A 16,280-nucleotide genomic window follows, 5' to 3' on the forward strand; every position below is an offset into this window, starting at 1 on the left:
AGTCTCTCGTCTCCACCAGGCCGGGTGAATCCAGCCCCTGGCCACCCCCGCCACCCCTCTCTGGGTGTAGCACCAGATGGGCCAGGCCCTGAGCCAGGGCGGCAGCTGGGACAGGGCCTGGATGACTCAGGTAAGGGTTGGATGGGGAGCTGGCTTCTGATACTGAGGAGGCCTTGGGGAGGCGGAGCCCCAGGCGCCACACTGTCCCTGTCCCTACCATTGTCTCTCCCCAGGAAACCTGCTCTCCCCAGCCCCCATGGACTGGGACATGCTGATGGATCCACCCTTCTTATTCACGGCTGTTCCTCCCAATGGGGAGTTGGCCCCTCCGGCAATACCGCCGCCTCCCCAGGCTCCACGCTGCCATGTGGTGATCCGGGCCCTGTGTGGGGAGCAGCCTATGTGCTGGGAGGTGGGCATTGGGCTGGAGACATTATGGGGTCCTGGGGATATTGGCACACTGCCTCCGTCACCCCCTGAAAGAGAAAATGCTTGGGATCAAGCACTCCATCGACTGACAGCAGCTTCCGTGGTCCGGGACAATGAGCAGCTGGCTCTCCGGGGAGGGGGCGAGACCATGGCTGACCGGGGTGAGTTGCTGGTGGGCCCAGTCAGGGGTCAAGGGGCAGAGAGTGGCAGAGACACAGGTCTATGTGATCACTTTCTTTACCTCACCTTGCTCACAAAGGATGAGGCAGCTCACTCACATTGACAAGAAAAAAAAATTAAGCAGAGCGATGGGAAAAAAGGGGATAATCGAAGGAAGCAGAGAATGAGGTTATATCAAAGACATACACATGAGGTTATGTGCCCTTGCAAGCATGGGACCCCAAGTTGGCAAGCTTCCTAGTAGTCATCAGAGAGGGAACGTCATCTTGCAATGATTCACAGTGCCCATAACATAAAAACAAATCTGTCATTAAGATTATTAAAACGAGGAGTTCCCATTGGGGCTTAGTGGGTTAAGAACCTGACTAGTATCCATGAAGATATGGGTTTGATCTCTGGCCTTGTTCAGTGGGTTAAGAATCTGGCGTTGCCACAAGGTTGCAGATGCTGCTCTGATTTGACCCCTAGCCCAAGCACTTCCATATGCCACAGGTGCAGCCCTGAAAAAAAAAAAAAGCAAAGATTATTAAAATGAAATAAAGTTAAAATGTTAGTTCTTCAGTTGCACTAGTACACATCAGGTGCTTAAGTCACATGTGAGTAGTGGCTACCATATTGGATCGTGCAGATACAGAACACATCCATCATGGCATAAAGTTCTATTGGCCAGTGCTGAAATGAATGGATGGAAAAGGCACTGCAGTCAATGCTTTCTTCGTTTGCATACAGGATGTTGAATTCATGGGTGGCCAGGGGGCCTAGCCTTGTTACAAGGTAATTGAGGGTTCAGCCTAACATTTCTCATCAGAGCTGGGGAGGTGAGCTGGCCCCAGCAAGGAACTGCACTCTATTCAAAAGTGGACAGAGGGAGAAGCTAGGGGAGCAGTGATATTTTTTGCCGTAAAACCCTCTGTAGAGTAGAGGGTGGGTGGTGGGAATGCATGCCTCCTGTTCAGCATGCTGCTCCTTGGTTTCACAGGCCATGCCCGGAGGTCCTGGCTTCGAGCCCTTCAGACAAGCAAGGTCAGCTTTGCCCCCTCCTGCTTCACCTACCCTGTAGCTGTGGATGCTACCACTAGGGAGATCTTGCCATCAGCCCTGCAGGTGCGGAGCTCAGGTAAGGTCCATTCCAGGGGCTGGTTCTCACCTCATTGGCCACCCTTCCAGACACACCTGACCCCGTCTCTGTGCCCCTGCAGAGCCAGCAGAGCCCCCAGGCACCCCTCCTGCTTCTCAGGGCCATCCAAATGCTGCTCCTCTGCCCACAATCGTCCACTCTAAAGGTAATACTCAAATCCAGGGAAACGATAGGGAGCAACCTGGCTTAGGGACCACCCCTGGCACTGAATGGCTCTAGTGCCGAACTTCAGGGAGGCTCTCTGGCAGGCGGCTGGGACCTGGACCAAATAGGCAACTCCAATTCTGCTTTGGGGGGCCACGCAGCCCCCACCGGAGGGCCTCATCGCCTGAACCCCCAGCCTCCATCTCGACTCAGCCTGAGCCGTCGGAAGCCCCGAGGTCCAGACAGCCATAGACTCTGCAGCCCCAACGCGGGCCAGGCCGGTGACAGCAACAGTGAAGGCAGCGACCACGACTACCTACCCTTGGTGAGGACTCGGGAGGTGGAGGGTGGCGCTGCCAGGGCCAGGGCACTGTCTCAGCTCGCTTCTCCCCCCACCTCCTCTCTCCTCAGGTGCGGTTGCAGGAGGCACCTGGCTCCTTCCGCCTGGACGCGCCCTTCTGCGCGGCTGTGCGCATCTCGCAGGAGCGCCTATGCCGCGCCTCGCCCTTCGCTGCGCATCGCGCCAGCCTCAGCCCCACTTCGGCCTCCTCTCCCTGGGCACTTCTAGGGCACGGTGTTGGCCAGGGTGACAGTGCCACGGCCTCCTGCAGCCCGTCTCCCAGCTCAGGCTCCGAGGGTCCAGGCCAGGCGGACAGTGGGCGGGGCTCAGACACCGAGGCCTCAGAGGGGGCGGAAGGGCCTGGCGGTGCCGACCTGCGGGGTCGGACTTGGGCCACTGCCGTGGCGCTTGCGTGGCTGGAGCACCGCTGTGCGGCTGCCTTTGGGGAGTGGGAACTGGCGGCAGCAAAGGCTGACTGTTGGCTGCGAGCCCAGCACCTGCCAGAGGGCCTCGACCTGGCCAACCTCAAGGCTGCTGCCCGTGGTCTCTTCCTGCTGCTGCGCCACTGGGACCAGAACCTACAGCTGCACCTGCTGTGCTACAGCCCGGCAAACATGTGAGGGGTGCCCTTGCTCGGGCTGGCACCCCCCAACAAACTCAAGTCACTGCCACCCAGGGCTGGCTTCTCGGTGCTGTGAAGGGTAGGCTGGCGACAGCCTGCTCTCACTGCTTCTCATCCCCTTCACAGAATCCTCTTGCCCCCACAGAAAGTGCCTGCCTGTGCTCTCTCCTGCTCCTCCCTCCCCATGCCCCTTCCCCTCTGAGCTCTGTGCAGTGCAGTGGAAAGGGAGAGAGCCACAGTCCCCAAATCCTATGCAATAAAGTGCCTCTTAGGACTGCCCAAATGAGTTCTTTATCTGCCCCACACCTGCCCCTCTCAGCTTGGTCCAGGCACCTCCACGTAGGCTGCACAGAAGTGGACTTCGTAAGGTTTATTGGGAAGGGTACAGAGTCCATCCCCATCCAGGGTCCTGAGAATGGGCTGGAGAGGAAGAGGTGGATCTCAGTGGGCTTTCTTGCTGTGCTGGATGGTCTTGGGGAAAGGCTGGGGGCCCAGCCAGAGCTGCAGCAGGATGACAGCATGGCACACGTGCAGGGCAGCAGAGCTGCAGGACGTGGATGGGTATGTGTTCCAGGAGAGCTCAATGAGCCCCAGCACCAGCAACCTGGAGATGAGAAATAAGCTCCAGGTCGTGTCCAGTTTCTAGTGCAGCAGCCCTTCAGCTCACCCCCTGCCCCTTCAGGGTCAGTCATGGGGGGTGGAGCTCCCTAGCCCTTCCCACTCCCCAGATGTCCCAGCTGGTACCTGAGCAGATGTGTGAGCCAGCGTGCAGGCGTGGCCCACAGGAGGTAGGGCAGTGTGTGGAAATACCAGACGTAGAACTGGTAGTGAAGCGACCGGCTGAAGCAGATGCCAATGAAGTTGGAGGTGAAGAGGGTAGAAACAATCTGTATATGGTGGTCAAGGCCAAGAGCAGAAAGGGTAGGGAGGTTTCACAGCAGAGGGGCAAAAGTTTTGGGGTCAGCCCCTTGGCTCTGCTGTTCTGAGATGTATACTTTTGACAAGTTTCACACCTGTTCCTCAATCTGATGTGGAGGCAATAATACCTAGGACCGTAAGGCCTAATGAGTCTCACTTACTAGCTATGCGACCTTAGCAAATGACTTAACCTCTTAACGCCCTAATTTTACTGTGTGTAAAATAAGAATAAAAATAAAAATATCTCCCTATCTCAGGGTCTCTTGTGAACTTTAAATGTTAGGAATGCATGTAAATCTCCTAGAACAGCACCAGGCGCAGGGGGGCACTCATAATGCTAATTCAGTAACATTTAGAATTAAAGAATAAAGTAGGAGTTCCCGTCGTGGTGCAGCGGAAACAATCCGACTAGGAACCATGAGGTTTTGGGTTCAATCCCTGGCCTCAGCGGGTTGAGGATCCGGTGTTGCTGTGAGCTGTGGTGTAGGTCGCAGACGAGGCTCGGATCTGGCGTTGCTGTGGCTATGGTGGAGACCGGCAGCTACAGCTCCAATTAGACCCCTAGCCTGGGAACCTCCATGTGCCGCGGTACAGCCCTAAAGAGCTAAAAAAAAAAAAAAGAATAAAGTGCTCTGCAGTGTTTGATAGAGTAGGAGCTCTACACATGTGACCTGTAGCTATTACTGGTACCTTCTTTTCCCTTCCCCAGGTCACCAGCCTAGCTGACCAGGACCCCATCTGTACCTGGAGAGAGAGCAAGACTTACCTTCCCATTGACTTAAAGGATATGATTGGGAGTGAGGGGTTGGGGTGGAACCTTCCTTTTGGAGGGATCCTTCAGCAGCGACAGGATACTTTCCCCTGTCCTGGGGAGAAGCCATTGAGACATTAATCAAGCTCCCATCATGGGCCAGGTTCTAAACTCACCCCATGAGCTCAGCATCTCCTCAACATCTCCCAAAGGCCTAAGTCCTTCACGCCTTCCCCCACCTCTGCCCATGGCACTGCTCCCCCTTCTCACCTGTGCCACCTGCAGAGGGTAAAGAGCAACAGCAGGGTGAGGTGGGCAGTCAAAAGTGCCAGGTGGAAGGCACGATGCAGGAAAAGCGCTTCGGGGAGGAAACGCCAGTTCACGGTCCAGCGGAAGAGAAACTGGCGGCCAAGGTCAAACGAGCGGGACAGGTAGCCGATGGGGTTCTCCAGCAGGAAGGGTAGCCCCAGCACCACCTGAGGATGGTGTGATGTCAGCAGAGCTGCCCAGGCTCACCCTCAGCCTCATGTTAATCACTGAAGGAGTGGGAACAGGGTACAGGTCTCAGAGGTTTCCTAATTCCCATCAGGAATAGTAGGAAAGCCAGCCCACCCACAAAGCCAGAGCCTTGGGTCAAAGGAGTCAAGGAAGCAGGTAATGATAGTGCTTGAAGTTTGAATTCTCCAGGTTATAAATAGGCAGGGCTAGAAAGACCCTCACAGACCCTCTAGCTCAACACCCTTGTTTTACAGCTAATGAAACCAAAGCCCAGAGGTAGTGGCTGCCCAGCCCAGAATCAACCCTGTCTCTTGGCTTTGAGGAAAGCTCAAGGATGAAAGGAGGCCAGACAGAAGGGCCTCCCCTTCGTTAGAAAGGGGAAGAAGTGGAGTTCCCATCGTGGCACAGTGTAAATGAATCCGACTAGGAACCATGAGATTGTGGGTTCGATCTCCTGCCCTCGCTCAGTGGGTTAAGGATCTGGCGTTGCCATGAGCTGTGATGTAGGCTGGCAACTGTAGCTCCTATTAGACCCCTAGCCTGGGAACCTCCATATGTTGCTGGTGTGGCCCTAAAAAGACAAAAAGACAAAAAAAAGGGGGGGAGGGGTAAGGAGGGGATACCTGAAGGACAGCACAGATGCCCAGCTTGGGGAGGGCCCCACGGAGGCCGAATTGTGTGAGGAGAAGGAACAGTAACCCAGGGGCAAAGAGTAGCACGTTCATCTTCACAGACACCGCCAGGCTGGAGTGGATAAGGGAGAGGAAGAGTGGAGGTCAGCTCCAGGGCCATGTACCCTGCCCCAAAATGGACAACACCCCTATCACCATAGCACCTCCTCCCCTCCCCTGCTAGGAAGCTCCAGGGGAGCTCACACTCAGCACAGCCTGGCAGGAGGCTAGAGGGAGGGAGCCGATACCTTGTCTCGACACTCAGACGGAGTGAGCAAATATATGTGGAATATTTAGAATATGCAATGACCAACCCCAACAATAGATGCTGTCTGGAGGGAATGGAGGAAGGGAGGAATATGTGTGTGTTGGGGGCCTGGGGAGGGGGGTACTTTTTATAGATCCTGGACTCTCCTAGTGCGGCTCTAACTGACCCACACTGCGGGACCACTCCCTTAGGTCCTCTGCTGCAGAAATCTGGGGAGAAGGTGATGGAAACACAGAATGTGAGAGAGGGGCCAGAAGGGAGGGGTGTTGACCTGAAACAGCAGCAGCCCCAGCCCCAGCGCTGGGCCAGCAGGAGGTTGATACTGAGGAAGAGCAGTGCCATGGCCACTGGGTCGTTGAAGAGCCGCAGCACGAAGATGGAGTGGACACGGTAAGAGGCACAGCACATGAAGAAAAAGACGAAGGGAGGTACCTAAGAGGTAGGCACAGTGGGGAACAAGATCAGCTCACCAACCCTGAGCCAGTCCCATTCCCCCAGCCTTCCAGTTTGGGGTCCCCTGTTCCTGGTAGTGAGGACTCACCTTGCAGGTCTGGTGGTAAATCAAGAAGACAAGCAGCAAGGTGGCCAGGTAGAGCACAGCAAAGATGTGCTGGGCCGTGCGGATGTCAGTGCCCCGGCCCGTAGCATAGTATAGCCCCATAAAGATATACACAAAGCCGGCTGGGTACCTGGGAAGAGGAGAACGAACGTGAATCTGGGTGAAGCTAGCCAGCCCAGCATCCAATCAGCCCCTCACATCCTCGCTGAACCTCCTATCCCCACTCACACAAGAGGTCCAGTGTCGCCCTGCAGTTGAGTATAGTCATAGGTGCCATTGATGACGCCCTCCACCTCAGCCATGTAGGCCTTCCAGTCAATCTCTGTATCTGGAAAAGGACAGCATGGTGTGGTTACTTCAAGCTCAGAACTTGTCTGCCCCAGGCTATCAAAGCACCTGGTTCTGGCTCACTCTCAGGACTTCTATCACAACTCCTTCTCTTAACTGCCTATCTGACATTCTCTGGGTGAATGTCATTCACATTCTCAGGTCAAACTCTAACATGTCTGTAATGCAACTCGTAATCTTCCACTCCAAATCTGTTCCTTTTTCTGGGCTCAATGAATGGCACCATTAACCTCTCAGCTGCCCAGGTCACAAACCTGGGAAACGTCTTTGACACTTCCTTCTCTTTCATTTGCAACCCCCAGTCACCAAGTCCTGCCTATTCCTCATCCTAAATATTTCTACTATCACACACTCAAATTTGGGCCTAACATAATCTCTAGCCTCAGTGATGCAAAAGCTCCCTAATTAGGAGTTCCTGTTGTGGCGCAGTGGTTGATGAATCTGACTAGGAACCATGAGGTTGCGAGTTCGATCGATCCCTGGCCTTGCTCAGTGGGTTAACGATCCGGCATTGCCCTGAGCTGTGGTGTTGGTTGCAGACGCGGCTCGGATCCCGAGTTGCTGTGGCTCTGGCGTAGGCCGGCGGCTACAGCTCTGATTAGACCCCTAGCCTGGGAACCTCCATATGCCGTGGGAGCGGCCCAAGAAATGGCAAAAAGACAAAAAAAAAACAAAAAAAAAAACCTCCCTAATTAGGCTCCCAGCTTCCACTTTCACCCCACTGCAATACATTTTCCACCCCACAACCAGAGAGATCGTCCTATAATAGAAACCATATCATGTTTCCCTGCTTAAAACTCTTCAATGATTCCTTAAGATGAAGACCAAACCTTATTTTATTTTTCATTTTTGGCCGCCCCACGGCATATGGAGTTCCTGGGCCCAGAATCAGATCCAAGTGGCAGTCATGACCCAAGCCGAAGCTGCAGCAACCCTGGATCCTCAACCCACTGTGCAGGGCAGGATATCAAACCTTTGACTCAGCACTCCCAAGATGCCACCGATCCTGTTGCACCACAGCGGAAACCCCAAGACCAAATTTTATTATTCCCATTTTTAGAAGAGGAAATTATGAATTTATGAGGTTAAGTGACTAGCTCAAGATCAGTGAGCTAGGATGGGTAGACTTGAGACTGAAACTCATGGAGTCCTAAATTCTCAGCCATCTTGCTATCTATCTCCTTAACATGGGCTTACAGATTCCTACATGATCTGGCCTCAACTTTTGCAGTCTTATCTGTCTGTACTACTCTTACTTGATTTTACATTCCAGCTCTAAAAAAATTTTTTCAGTTCCTCAAACAAAGTAGACTTTCCCCCCCTTTCTGTTTTTTTTGGGCCGCACCCAAAACATATGGAAGTTCCCAGGCTAGCGGTTGAATTGGAGCTACAGGTACTGACCACAGCCACGGCAATGCCAGATAACAAGTCGAAACTTGGATCTACACCACAGCCCTCAGCGTTCCAGATCCTCAACCTACTGAGCAAGGCCAGGGATCAAACCCACATCCTCATGGATACTAGTCCAGTTCGTTGCTGCTGCGCCAGCACAGAACTCCAACTTTCTCTTTCAATTGAAGATTTTTGATACAGGATTCTCTCTTCCCCCCTCCTTTTCTCTTCTTCAACTAACTAGCTCTTATGTTTCAAGGAAGACTCTAGGAAGCCTTCTCTGACTCCTCAAGGCCTGGCTTAAGTGCCCTCTTGTGTCCTTTATAGCACTGTCTTACTATCATGATGAATATGACAGCATTGTAATTTTATACTAATACATCTCTGTCCAGGCCTACACAACCAAAAAATGTGTCTATCTTTTTCGAACTATACTCTTGGCACCTAGCATAGTGTTAGCCATATAATAAACACTCAACAAATATGTACTGAATTAACTATCTTAAGCAAGAAAGCTTTAAGTCCAATGTTTTCAGCCTGGAAAGCAGCCACCAATAATGCCAAATGACTCAAGCGATCACAAAACGCTATCGCTAAGAAGAGAGTTCGAGACCTCAGAACTGAACAGATGAGAAGCTTGAGACACAGCAAGAGAAGTGACGGGTCCAAATTCACAGAGACAAGCAGCAGCAGCAGTACATTAAATTGGACCCAAATTTTCTGGAAGGGATTAAGATCAGGTTTCGTTTTCAGTGGAGCAATCTTTAGTTTTTACTGGGGTAAAAAATAAAGGCCTGCATTGAAGATTGAGTGGATGAGGGGTCTAAGAGCTCTAAATCTAGGTCCCAGTTTGGGTCGGGGGTTCGGTCCCCTTCCCTACCCTCCCCTCCCCCTCGGCGCACTCACATGCCACCCTGTGAATGACCCAGAAGGTGATGCCCACCTCCGCCAAGCAGAGGCAGGCGGCCACCAGCAGCGTGTAGCGTGGCTCCAGCAGTAGTAGGCGCCGCTCTTGCCAGGCGCGCCGCAGCCATTGCCCGCACTGTCCCGCCGCCAGGGCTGCGGGACCTGCCCGGCCGCGTTTCCGCAGGCTCGCCGCCATCTTGATGGTGCACCGCTCCTGTGGGCCCGCTACCTCGGAAGCCCGATCCTTGGGTATTTGGGTTCCGCTTCCCGCGCTGCATGTCCCAACGGACTGAGCGTAGGCTGGAGTTGTCAGAGTCCTTATTTACTCCAAAATTCACTTCTTCTATATCTGTCTCCCCTATGGAGTGCACACTCTACAAGTAGAAATAATGTCACTCCTCAGTACATACTTAACCCTGGACCCACAGGGGCTAATGTGGATCGAAGTTTGCCCGGAAAGGAACATTCTTGTCTGTGCCCTGTCTCTCCCCTCCATCTCCCCGGCCCAGTATAACACTTAGCCTGTGTCGTTAATATCAGCGTACATGCCAGTCTTTCCTGGAGGATAAGACCTGTGCTACTCCCGCCATCCCTCAGAGTTCTCTGGGTGCTCAATACTGGGAAGAAATAAATTCCTCATTAATTTTCAGACTTCTTAATGGGAGGAGCCAATCAAACAAAGTATGAGAAGGGGAGTGACGAGCCCGAGTGAGTGCGACACCAGGACTGTGGCTCAGAAGTTAGCAATGCTGCCGGAGGACTCAGGGTCTGGACGATATGACTCCCCCATCCGGAGGATTCTTCCCAGCGCACTTAACAGAGAACGGAAGTTCCACGTGTTTATGTTGAGCAATTGCTGGTGCTGGGCGGAGACGTAAAGGCCACGCCTCCTACATGCCACCATTCCGATTGGTTACATAGGAGCGCCAAGCCCCGCCCAGATGTGAGAACCTGCAGCCCTGCGAACCCAGAAGCGGCAAGCATGGCCTCTCCAAGGGCCTCCACGCCCCTGCCGGAGTTACCAGAAAAGAACAGCGGGTACCGCGAAGTCCAGTACTGGGACCAGCGCTACCAAGGCGCTGCCGACTCTGCCCCCTACGAGTGGTTCGGGGACTTCTCCTCCTTCCGTGACCTCCTAGAGCCGGAGCTGCGGCCCGAGGACCGTATCCTTGTGTTAGGTGGGTAGTCTCGGGACTGCCCAGCCCAAGGGGACTGTTCCTGCTCCTCGCTTCTGCCTGCCCCTCTGAGAGGACGCCCTAGTCAGAAGTGAAGACCCAGAACCTTCAGAATCTCTGCAGTAGTTGCCAGGGCAAACAGGTGCCAAGAGATTCTTAGTCCGGGGACCGCCACCCCCTCCCCCGTAGAAAGTCTGAGTCTGAATGTAGTAAGTGGGTAGGTGACCCATAACTCGGTTCCGGCCCCTAGGGAGGCAGCCTCGAGCACTAAGAGAGCTCAGGGGACTTACTTCAATTCCCAGCGCTAGCTGACTGTAAGACAGGACGAATCGTGAACCTGTTCTGAGCCTTGGGTTCACTTCCAGAAATGGAACTGGGAATTCAAGTCGGGTAGGGCACGTGCAGGTACCTCGAGCGCAATGCCTAGCGCTTTTTATGTTTGCCCGGCTGGGCACCGGGAGCCATCGTCACTCAGAGACTGATCTTTTCACTCTAAACTCTAACAAACCTGGTCCTATGCATCCATATGCCCCATTCTCCGCCCCCCACTCCGCCCTGCGGTGTGCAGTGAGGACAGGGGCAGCACTCTCTGAGGGGAGATTGCTGCGGAGGATGGTGTGATTTTTTCCAAAGGAACAAATAATGGGTTGTAAGGTGGGGCTCTGAGAGGTCCACTTGCCCATACTGGGGTTCTCTTACTCTTCCAGCCTTGGGGACTCCAGTGAAATTTGATTAAGCAACAGATTTCCTTCTAATTATAGTTTTTATTTTGGTGTTTTTAAAAGCATGTATATGTTTAAGTGAAATATTTCCCATATATGAGACATTTATAATACATTATATATGTAAGGTATAAATAATAACTCGAATGTGTGTGTATAGCCTACTTGGTTTGAGAAATAGAACATTTCTAGGACTAGAAAGGAAGTATAATCTAGTGCTTAAGAACTTGGATGCTGGAGGCAGCTAATTATGTTGGGATCTTGGAACATGTAATCTTAGCTGCAGAATAATGGCAAAATCATAGAATCTTAAAAAGAGTTCCCATTGTGGCTCAGTGGGTTGAGAACCTGACTAATATCCATGAAGATGCAGGTTTTGGTTTTGTTTTTTTGTGTGTCTTTTTGCCTTTTCTAGGGCCTCTCCCGCGGCGTATGGAGATTCCCAGACTAGGGGTCTAATCAGAGCTGTAGCTACTGGCCTACGCAACAGCCACAGCAACTCGGGATCTGAGCCATGTCTGCAACCTACACCACAGCTCACGGCAACACCGGATCATTAACCCACTGAGCAAGGCCAGAGATTGAACCCACAACCTCATGGTTCCCACTCAGATTCGTTAACCACTGAGCCACGACGGGAACTCCAGAGGATGCCGGTTTGATCCCTCGTTCAGTGGGTTAAGGACAGTGTTGCCACAAGCTGTAGCATAAGTGCAGATGCTGATCAGATCTGGCTGTGCTGTAGGCCGGCAGCTGCAGCTCCAATTCAACCCCTAGCCTGGGAACTTCCATATGCTTCAGGCATGGCCCTAAAAAGAAATTAAAAAAAAAAAAAATCATAGACTCTTAGCTGTGGAATCCTTGACAAAGTAAATTTCTGTCTCAATTTTCTCAGCTTTTAGGAAAAAAAAGAGTATATACTTATTTATCAGGCTTTTTAGCTGATTGAATGAGTATGAAAGACTCCTACAAAAATTCCTGGCAAAATTAAATGCCTTGCATATTCAAGGTTTTTTCTGTGTAGTCCCTCAAGCCCTGTCACCCCAGAGGTAAAAACTCTTGAATTTTGTGGTTTTCAACCATAGCATTTATTCTTAGATTTACCATGGATCTCTGTTTTTCAAGTTTTAGTGTGCATCAGAATAACCTGGAAAAATGGACCCCACTGGACTTTCTAATTCCAAGAATGGTCTAAGGTATTACCCACGGGTCTGTATTTTGAACAAGCCTGTAGGCTGATTCTCATGCCAATAATTGGCAGGGTAACACTGCCTTAAAAATCTGTCTGGCTGGGAAGTATCCTTTTCTAGATAGAGGAGAGAAATGTCTAAAAATCAAAAAGGAAAACTTTCCAGGTGGGATTCCCAAGATCTAACAACAGGACCCACAGCTTGGGAGCATCTTATGTTGCATTACACCTGAACAAACTAATTAAACACCTGGTAGGTGCTAGGGAATGTGGTGGGCCCTTTCTAACTTACTTAATCCTCATGAAAACCCCCGACTAATCTTATCCACGTTAGTAATAAATATTATGAGACTTAGTCTAGGTTAGAGGTCAGTAATTTTTCTCTGAAAAAGGCTAAATAGTAAGTATTTTAGGCTTTGCAGGCTATACATTTTCTGTCACAACTAGAAAATGGCAATGGTTGTTATAATAGTATCTTCTGCATGAAACTACTTCAGAAGTAACTTGGAGTTCCCACTGGGGCACGGTGGGTTAAGAACCTGACTGCAGTGACTTGGGTCTCTGTGGAGGCATGGGTTCAGTCCCCAGCCCGTAACAGTGGGTTGTAGAATCCAGAGTTGCTACAGCTAGGGCATAGGTCACAGCTGTGGTTTGGATTCAACCCCTGGCCTGGGAACTTCCATATGCTGTGGTTTCGGCCATTTAAAATAAATAAATAAATAACCTGAGAGGAGTTCCTTAGTGGTTAAGGATCTGGCATTTTCACTGCTGTGGCCCAGGTCACTGCCATGGCACAGGTTCAATTCCTGGCCCAGAACTTCGGCATGCTGTGGGCACCGCCAAAAAAACCAAAAAACAAAACTTGAGACATCCTTATAAACTACTTAGCATAGGACCCAGTGTTCAACAACTGTTAGCTATCATTTTTATTATTGAAGATGGGAGTCAGAGAGGCACTTTCTTCAGGACTGCTCAGAGAAAGAGTGCCCTGCCTGAGGACCTGTGCGTCTGGTCCCTATGGGTAGATTCCTCCTGGTAGATAAATGCATGCGGCTGTTCCAGCTTTGTTGTCATAATTCTCTGGTTCTCTCTTCTTTCTTGACTCCATACTCTGTAGAACCTTGCAATTATAATTTGGTTTCAATATGTATTTCCTTTAGAGACAGAAGTGACTGACCAGAGGATTGGCTGTCCAGACCCCATGATGGCTATTTTTCCTGATATAAATTAGCGAATTGGTAGTCTAGCTTACACCTCAATCTCTTGGTGCTGAGATAGCATCCACCTAGCTCTGGACTCACATATGATGGGTTCTTGGATCTGGTTCAATTTTCCAGGGCCCTGCTTCCCTAAGAGTGGACCTAGGGAAGAAGTGACCTTTCCTAGGCTCATCTTAGTTGGTAGCCCCAAACCACTGAGGCAGCAGAGTCAGAAATCACTGCTTTGTAGACATAACTTGGCTCTGTGGTCAAGTCTGATTTTCTCTTTATCTTTAATAAAGTTGTCTTGGAAGATGCCATTCCTACCAAAGGAAACAAGGAAAGGAAATTGGGGTTGTCCACAATTAGGCAGAGCTCTGCAGACACATGAGGTTAGGTTGGGTGGTGAAGGAACTGTGGGTCCAGAAAACCCAGTGGGATTTCAGCCTGCACTAAGTTAGGGTTTCCTCTTCAGCCATCCTCACCTCTCATCCCAGAGCCTTTTGTGGTTCCACTGTTGGGAAGCACACATTGAATTCTCCCAGGCAAGATAGTACTCTTCCTGAGCTCCAGGTCCTGAGGAGGAACACAAGAAGGGGCAGCCTCTAGGTACCCTATCCAGGTGTCAAGCTCTGTTTGCTAGATTAGGGCTATCCCTACAGCTAAATCTGTGATCCTCTTAGGGAGGCAAATGGGGATTAAAGGCAATCTAAATCCCAAGAGCTGGGGATCCCCATGTGAGACCACCAGGAACTGTCCTCCAGAACTGTCCTCCGGCTGATGCTGACCTGGAAAAGGCCAACAGACCTTTGAAGGAAGCCATGCCCACTGGACAGTATGTCCATATCCACTCCTCTAATCTCCACTCCTTTGGGACTGCTTTCCAGGCACTTCCCACCAGAGTGTTAGGAGTCTTCAAGACTCTGGTGAGTTGTCAGTTCCCGTGAACCTGTTGGCTGAGCCACCTAAGGCGGGGACAGGGACTATCCTATGTGATCTTACAGCCTGCCCCTATTGAAACACTCATTGCCTTATGTGGCAGTTGCCTGATTACACATCTGTTCCTCTCACCAGAGCATGAGCTCCTTGAGGGCAGGGACTCTTTATTCATCAGCAGAACCCAGTATGTAGTGCTCAATTATACGTAAAGGAATAACAAGGAATCATCTCCACTGGGAGTCCCCAAATAATTTCCCCTTAACTTGTTAATTCTGCCTTGGAAACCAAAGTAAGGTAATAACACCTAATGCGAGGTCTTCCCCAGGCTGATATAGTCGAGGATCCCTAAGAAGTTAGGCATTGGGATAATACTAATATTATCCATTTGTTAATAATATTATGGCTCTAATGGTGCCAGTATTATCCCCATTTTGAGTTTGAGGAAACTGAGGCTGAGAGTTGAATAACTTTCCATGGCTGTATGACTAAGGCTATCAGAACCCAGATCTTTGTCTTTTTTTTTTTTTTTTCCAGCCTCATATGGAAGTTCCCAGGCTAGGGGTCAAATCAGAGCTACAGCTGCTGGCCTACATCACAGCCACAGCAACAGCAACACGGGATCTGAGCCGCGTCTGCAACCTACACCACAGCTCATGGCAACACCGGATCCTTAATTCACTGAGTGAGGCCAGGTATCGAACCCGCATCCTCATGAATCCTAGTCAGGTTCGTTAACTGCTGAGCCACGAAGGGAACTCCCAGATCCCAGATCTTTGAACTCCTAAGTGCAGAGCTCCTTCAGCTACTCTCCACCTGATTTAGTTTTTGGTTAGTGCATCATATCCTACATGTCAGCTAGGTATTGTTATCTTCATTTTTCTGACTAGGAAATCCAAATTCCTGGTATGTAACAACTTGCCTGAGTCCACACAGCTAGGAATGATGGAGCCAGGATGTGTGCCCAGGTCTGTATGACTCTAAGGCTCCTGCTCTTGTACCATGCTGTTCCTTCAGTACTGGAAGGTTTGGGCTGAGAGAAAATGGGCCAAGAGTGAATGCATAATTGGGGAGGTGAGAACCAAAGCTAACCTAGCCCTTTTGTCACCTACTCCTTCTCACCCAGGCTGTGGGAACAGTGCCCTGAGTTATGAGCTGTTCCTTGGGGGCTTCCCTGATGTGACCAGTGTGGACTACTCGTCAGTGGTGGTGGATGCCATGCGGGCTCGCTATGCCCATGTGCCCAAGCTGCGCTGGGAGACCATGGATGTTCGGGCACTGGGCTTTCCCAGTGAGTCCTTCAACGTGGTGCTTGAGAAGGGCACGCTGGATGCCCTGTTGACTGGAGAACAGGATCCCTGGATTGTGTCCTCTGAAGGTGTCCACACTGTGGACCAGGTGCTGAGTGAGGTGAGGAAGCAATGAGGGAAGAGGGCAGATCAAGAGGTGGGGAGGAGGGGTTGAGCTTTTGGGAAACTGGAAGAACTCAGAAGCCAGAAGGAGGCATGGTTTAGAGCAAGTAGTGGGTCACCTTTAGTACAGTGGTTACCTGGAAGAACGGAGGGGTTAGGCTGGGTCGAGATCATAGGGGGCTGGAGTGGCCAGGCTGATGTTTGACTACTGGGTTGCCACAGAGATGAGGTAGCAGACAGGTTCCAGCTAGAGAGGATGAGCAGTTGACAGGAAAGCAGTGCCCCCTGCCCCTGCACCTGACATCACTTCCATGCTCCTACCTGTCTAAAATATCCCTACCCCCACGGAACAACCAAGGGCAGAGAAGGAGCCTCACTCTTTTGCCATGGAAAGCCCTGAGCTACTGGATGTAGGGTAGTACCTGAGATTACACTGGGAAGGCATCTGGAGCAATACTGACCTTTGAGAACCTGGAGGTGGGC

The 16,280-nt window shown here is 51.2% G+C and overlaps 2 protein-coding genes and 1 non-coding gene across 7 annotated transcripts in view; 2 read left to right on the forward strand and 1 right to left on the reverse strand.

Annotated features, from left to right (window-relative positions):
- On the forward strand, window positions 2,207–2,314 carry MIR1224 (microRNA 1224). Its single transcript, NR_049179.1, has one exon. It is a non-coding gene; the product is annotated as a microRNA 1224 (primary transcript).
- Window positions 3,209–9,942, reverse strand: ALG3 (ALG3, alpha-1,3- mannosyltransferase). 2 transcript variants are annotated; one of them, XM_005670035.3, is made up of 10 exons: window positions 9,710–9,942; window positions 9,202–9,538; window positions 6,747–6,846; window positions 6,501–6,648; window positions 6,231–6,391; window positions 5,644–5,764; window positions 4,793–4,998; window positions 4,561–4,637; window positions 3,598–3,742; window positions 3,209–3,457 (listed from the first exon to the last, which is right to left on the reverse strand). In XM_005670035.3, the coding sequence occupies exons 1-10, from the start codon at window positions 9,752–9,754 to the stop codon at window positions 3,295–3,297; spliced, it is 1,503 nt and encodes a 500-aa protein (XP_005670092.2). In that variant the 5' UTR covers window positions 9,755–9,942; the 3' UTR covers window positions 3,209–3,294. The 2 variants fall into 2 exon arrangements, with proteins under 2 accessions (XP_005670092.2, XP_003358760.1); XM_003358712.4 differs by lacking the exon at window positions 9,710–9,942 and having other exon boundaries at window positions 9,165–9,412.
- ECE2 (endothelin converting enzyme 2) overlaps window positions 10,093–16,280 on the forward strand; it is a 30,595-nt gene continuing 24,407 nt past the window's right edge. For 3 of the 4 annotated variants that reach the window (XM_013982250.2, XM_013982252.2, XM_013982249.2), the window contains exons 1-2: window positions 10,094–10,342; window positions 15,512–15,795. In XM_013982250.2, coding sequence (XP_013837704.1) covers window positions 10,147–10,342; window positions 15,512–15,795 — 480 coding nt within the window. In that variant the 5' untranslated portion in view covers window positions 10,094–10,146. Of the gene's footprint in view, window positions 10,343–15,511; window positions 15,796–16,280 lie in introns of all 4 variants that reach the window. The other variant, XM_003358718.4, reaches the window with a different exon arrangement.

This window comes from Sus scrofa, chromosome 13 (genome assembly GCF_000003025.6).
Source record: "Sus scrofa isolate TJ Tabasco breed Duroc chromosome 13, Sscrofa11.1, whole genome shotgun sequence".
NCBI classification, from domain to species: Eukaryota; Metazoa; Chordata; class Mammalia; order Artiodactyla; family Suidae; genus Sus; species Sus scrofa.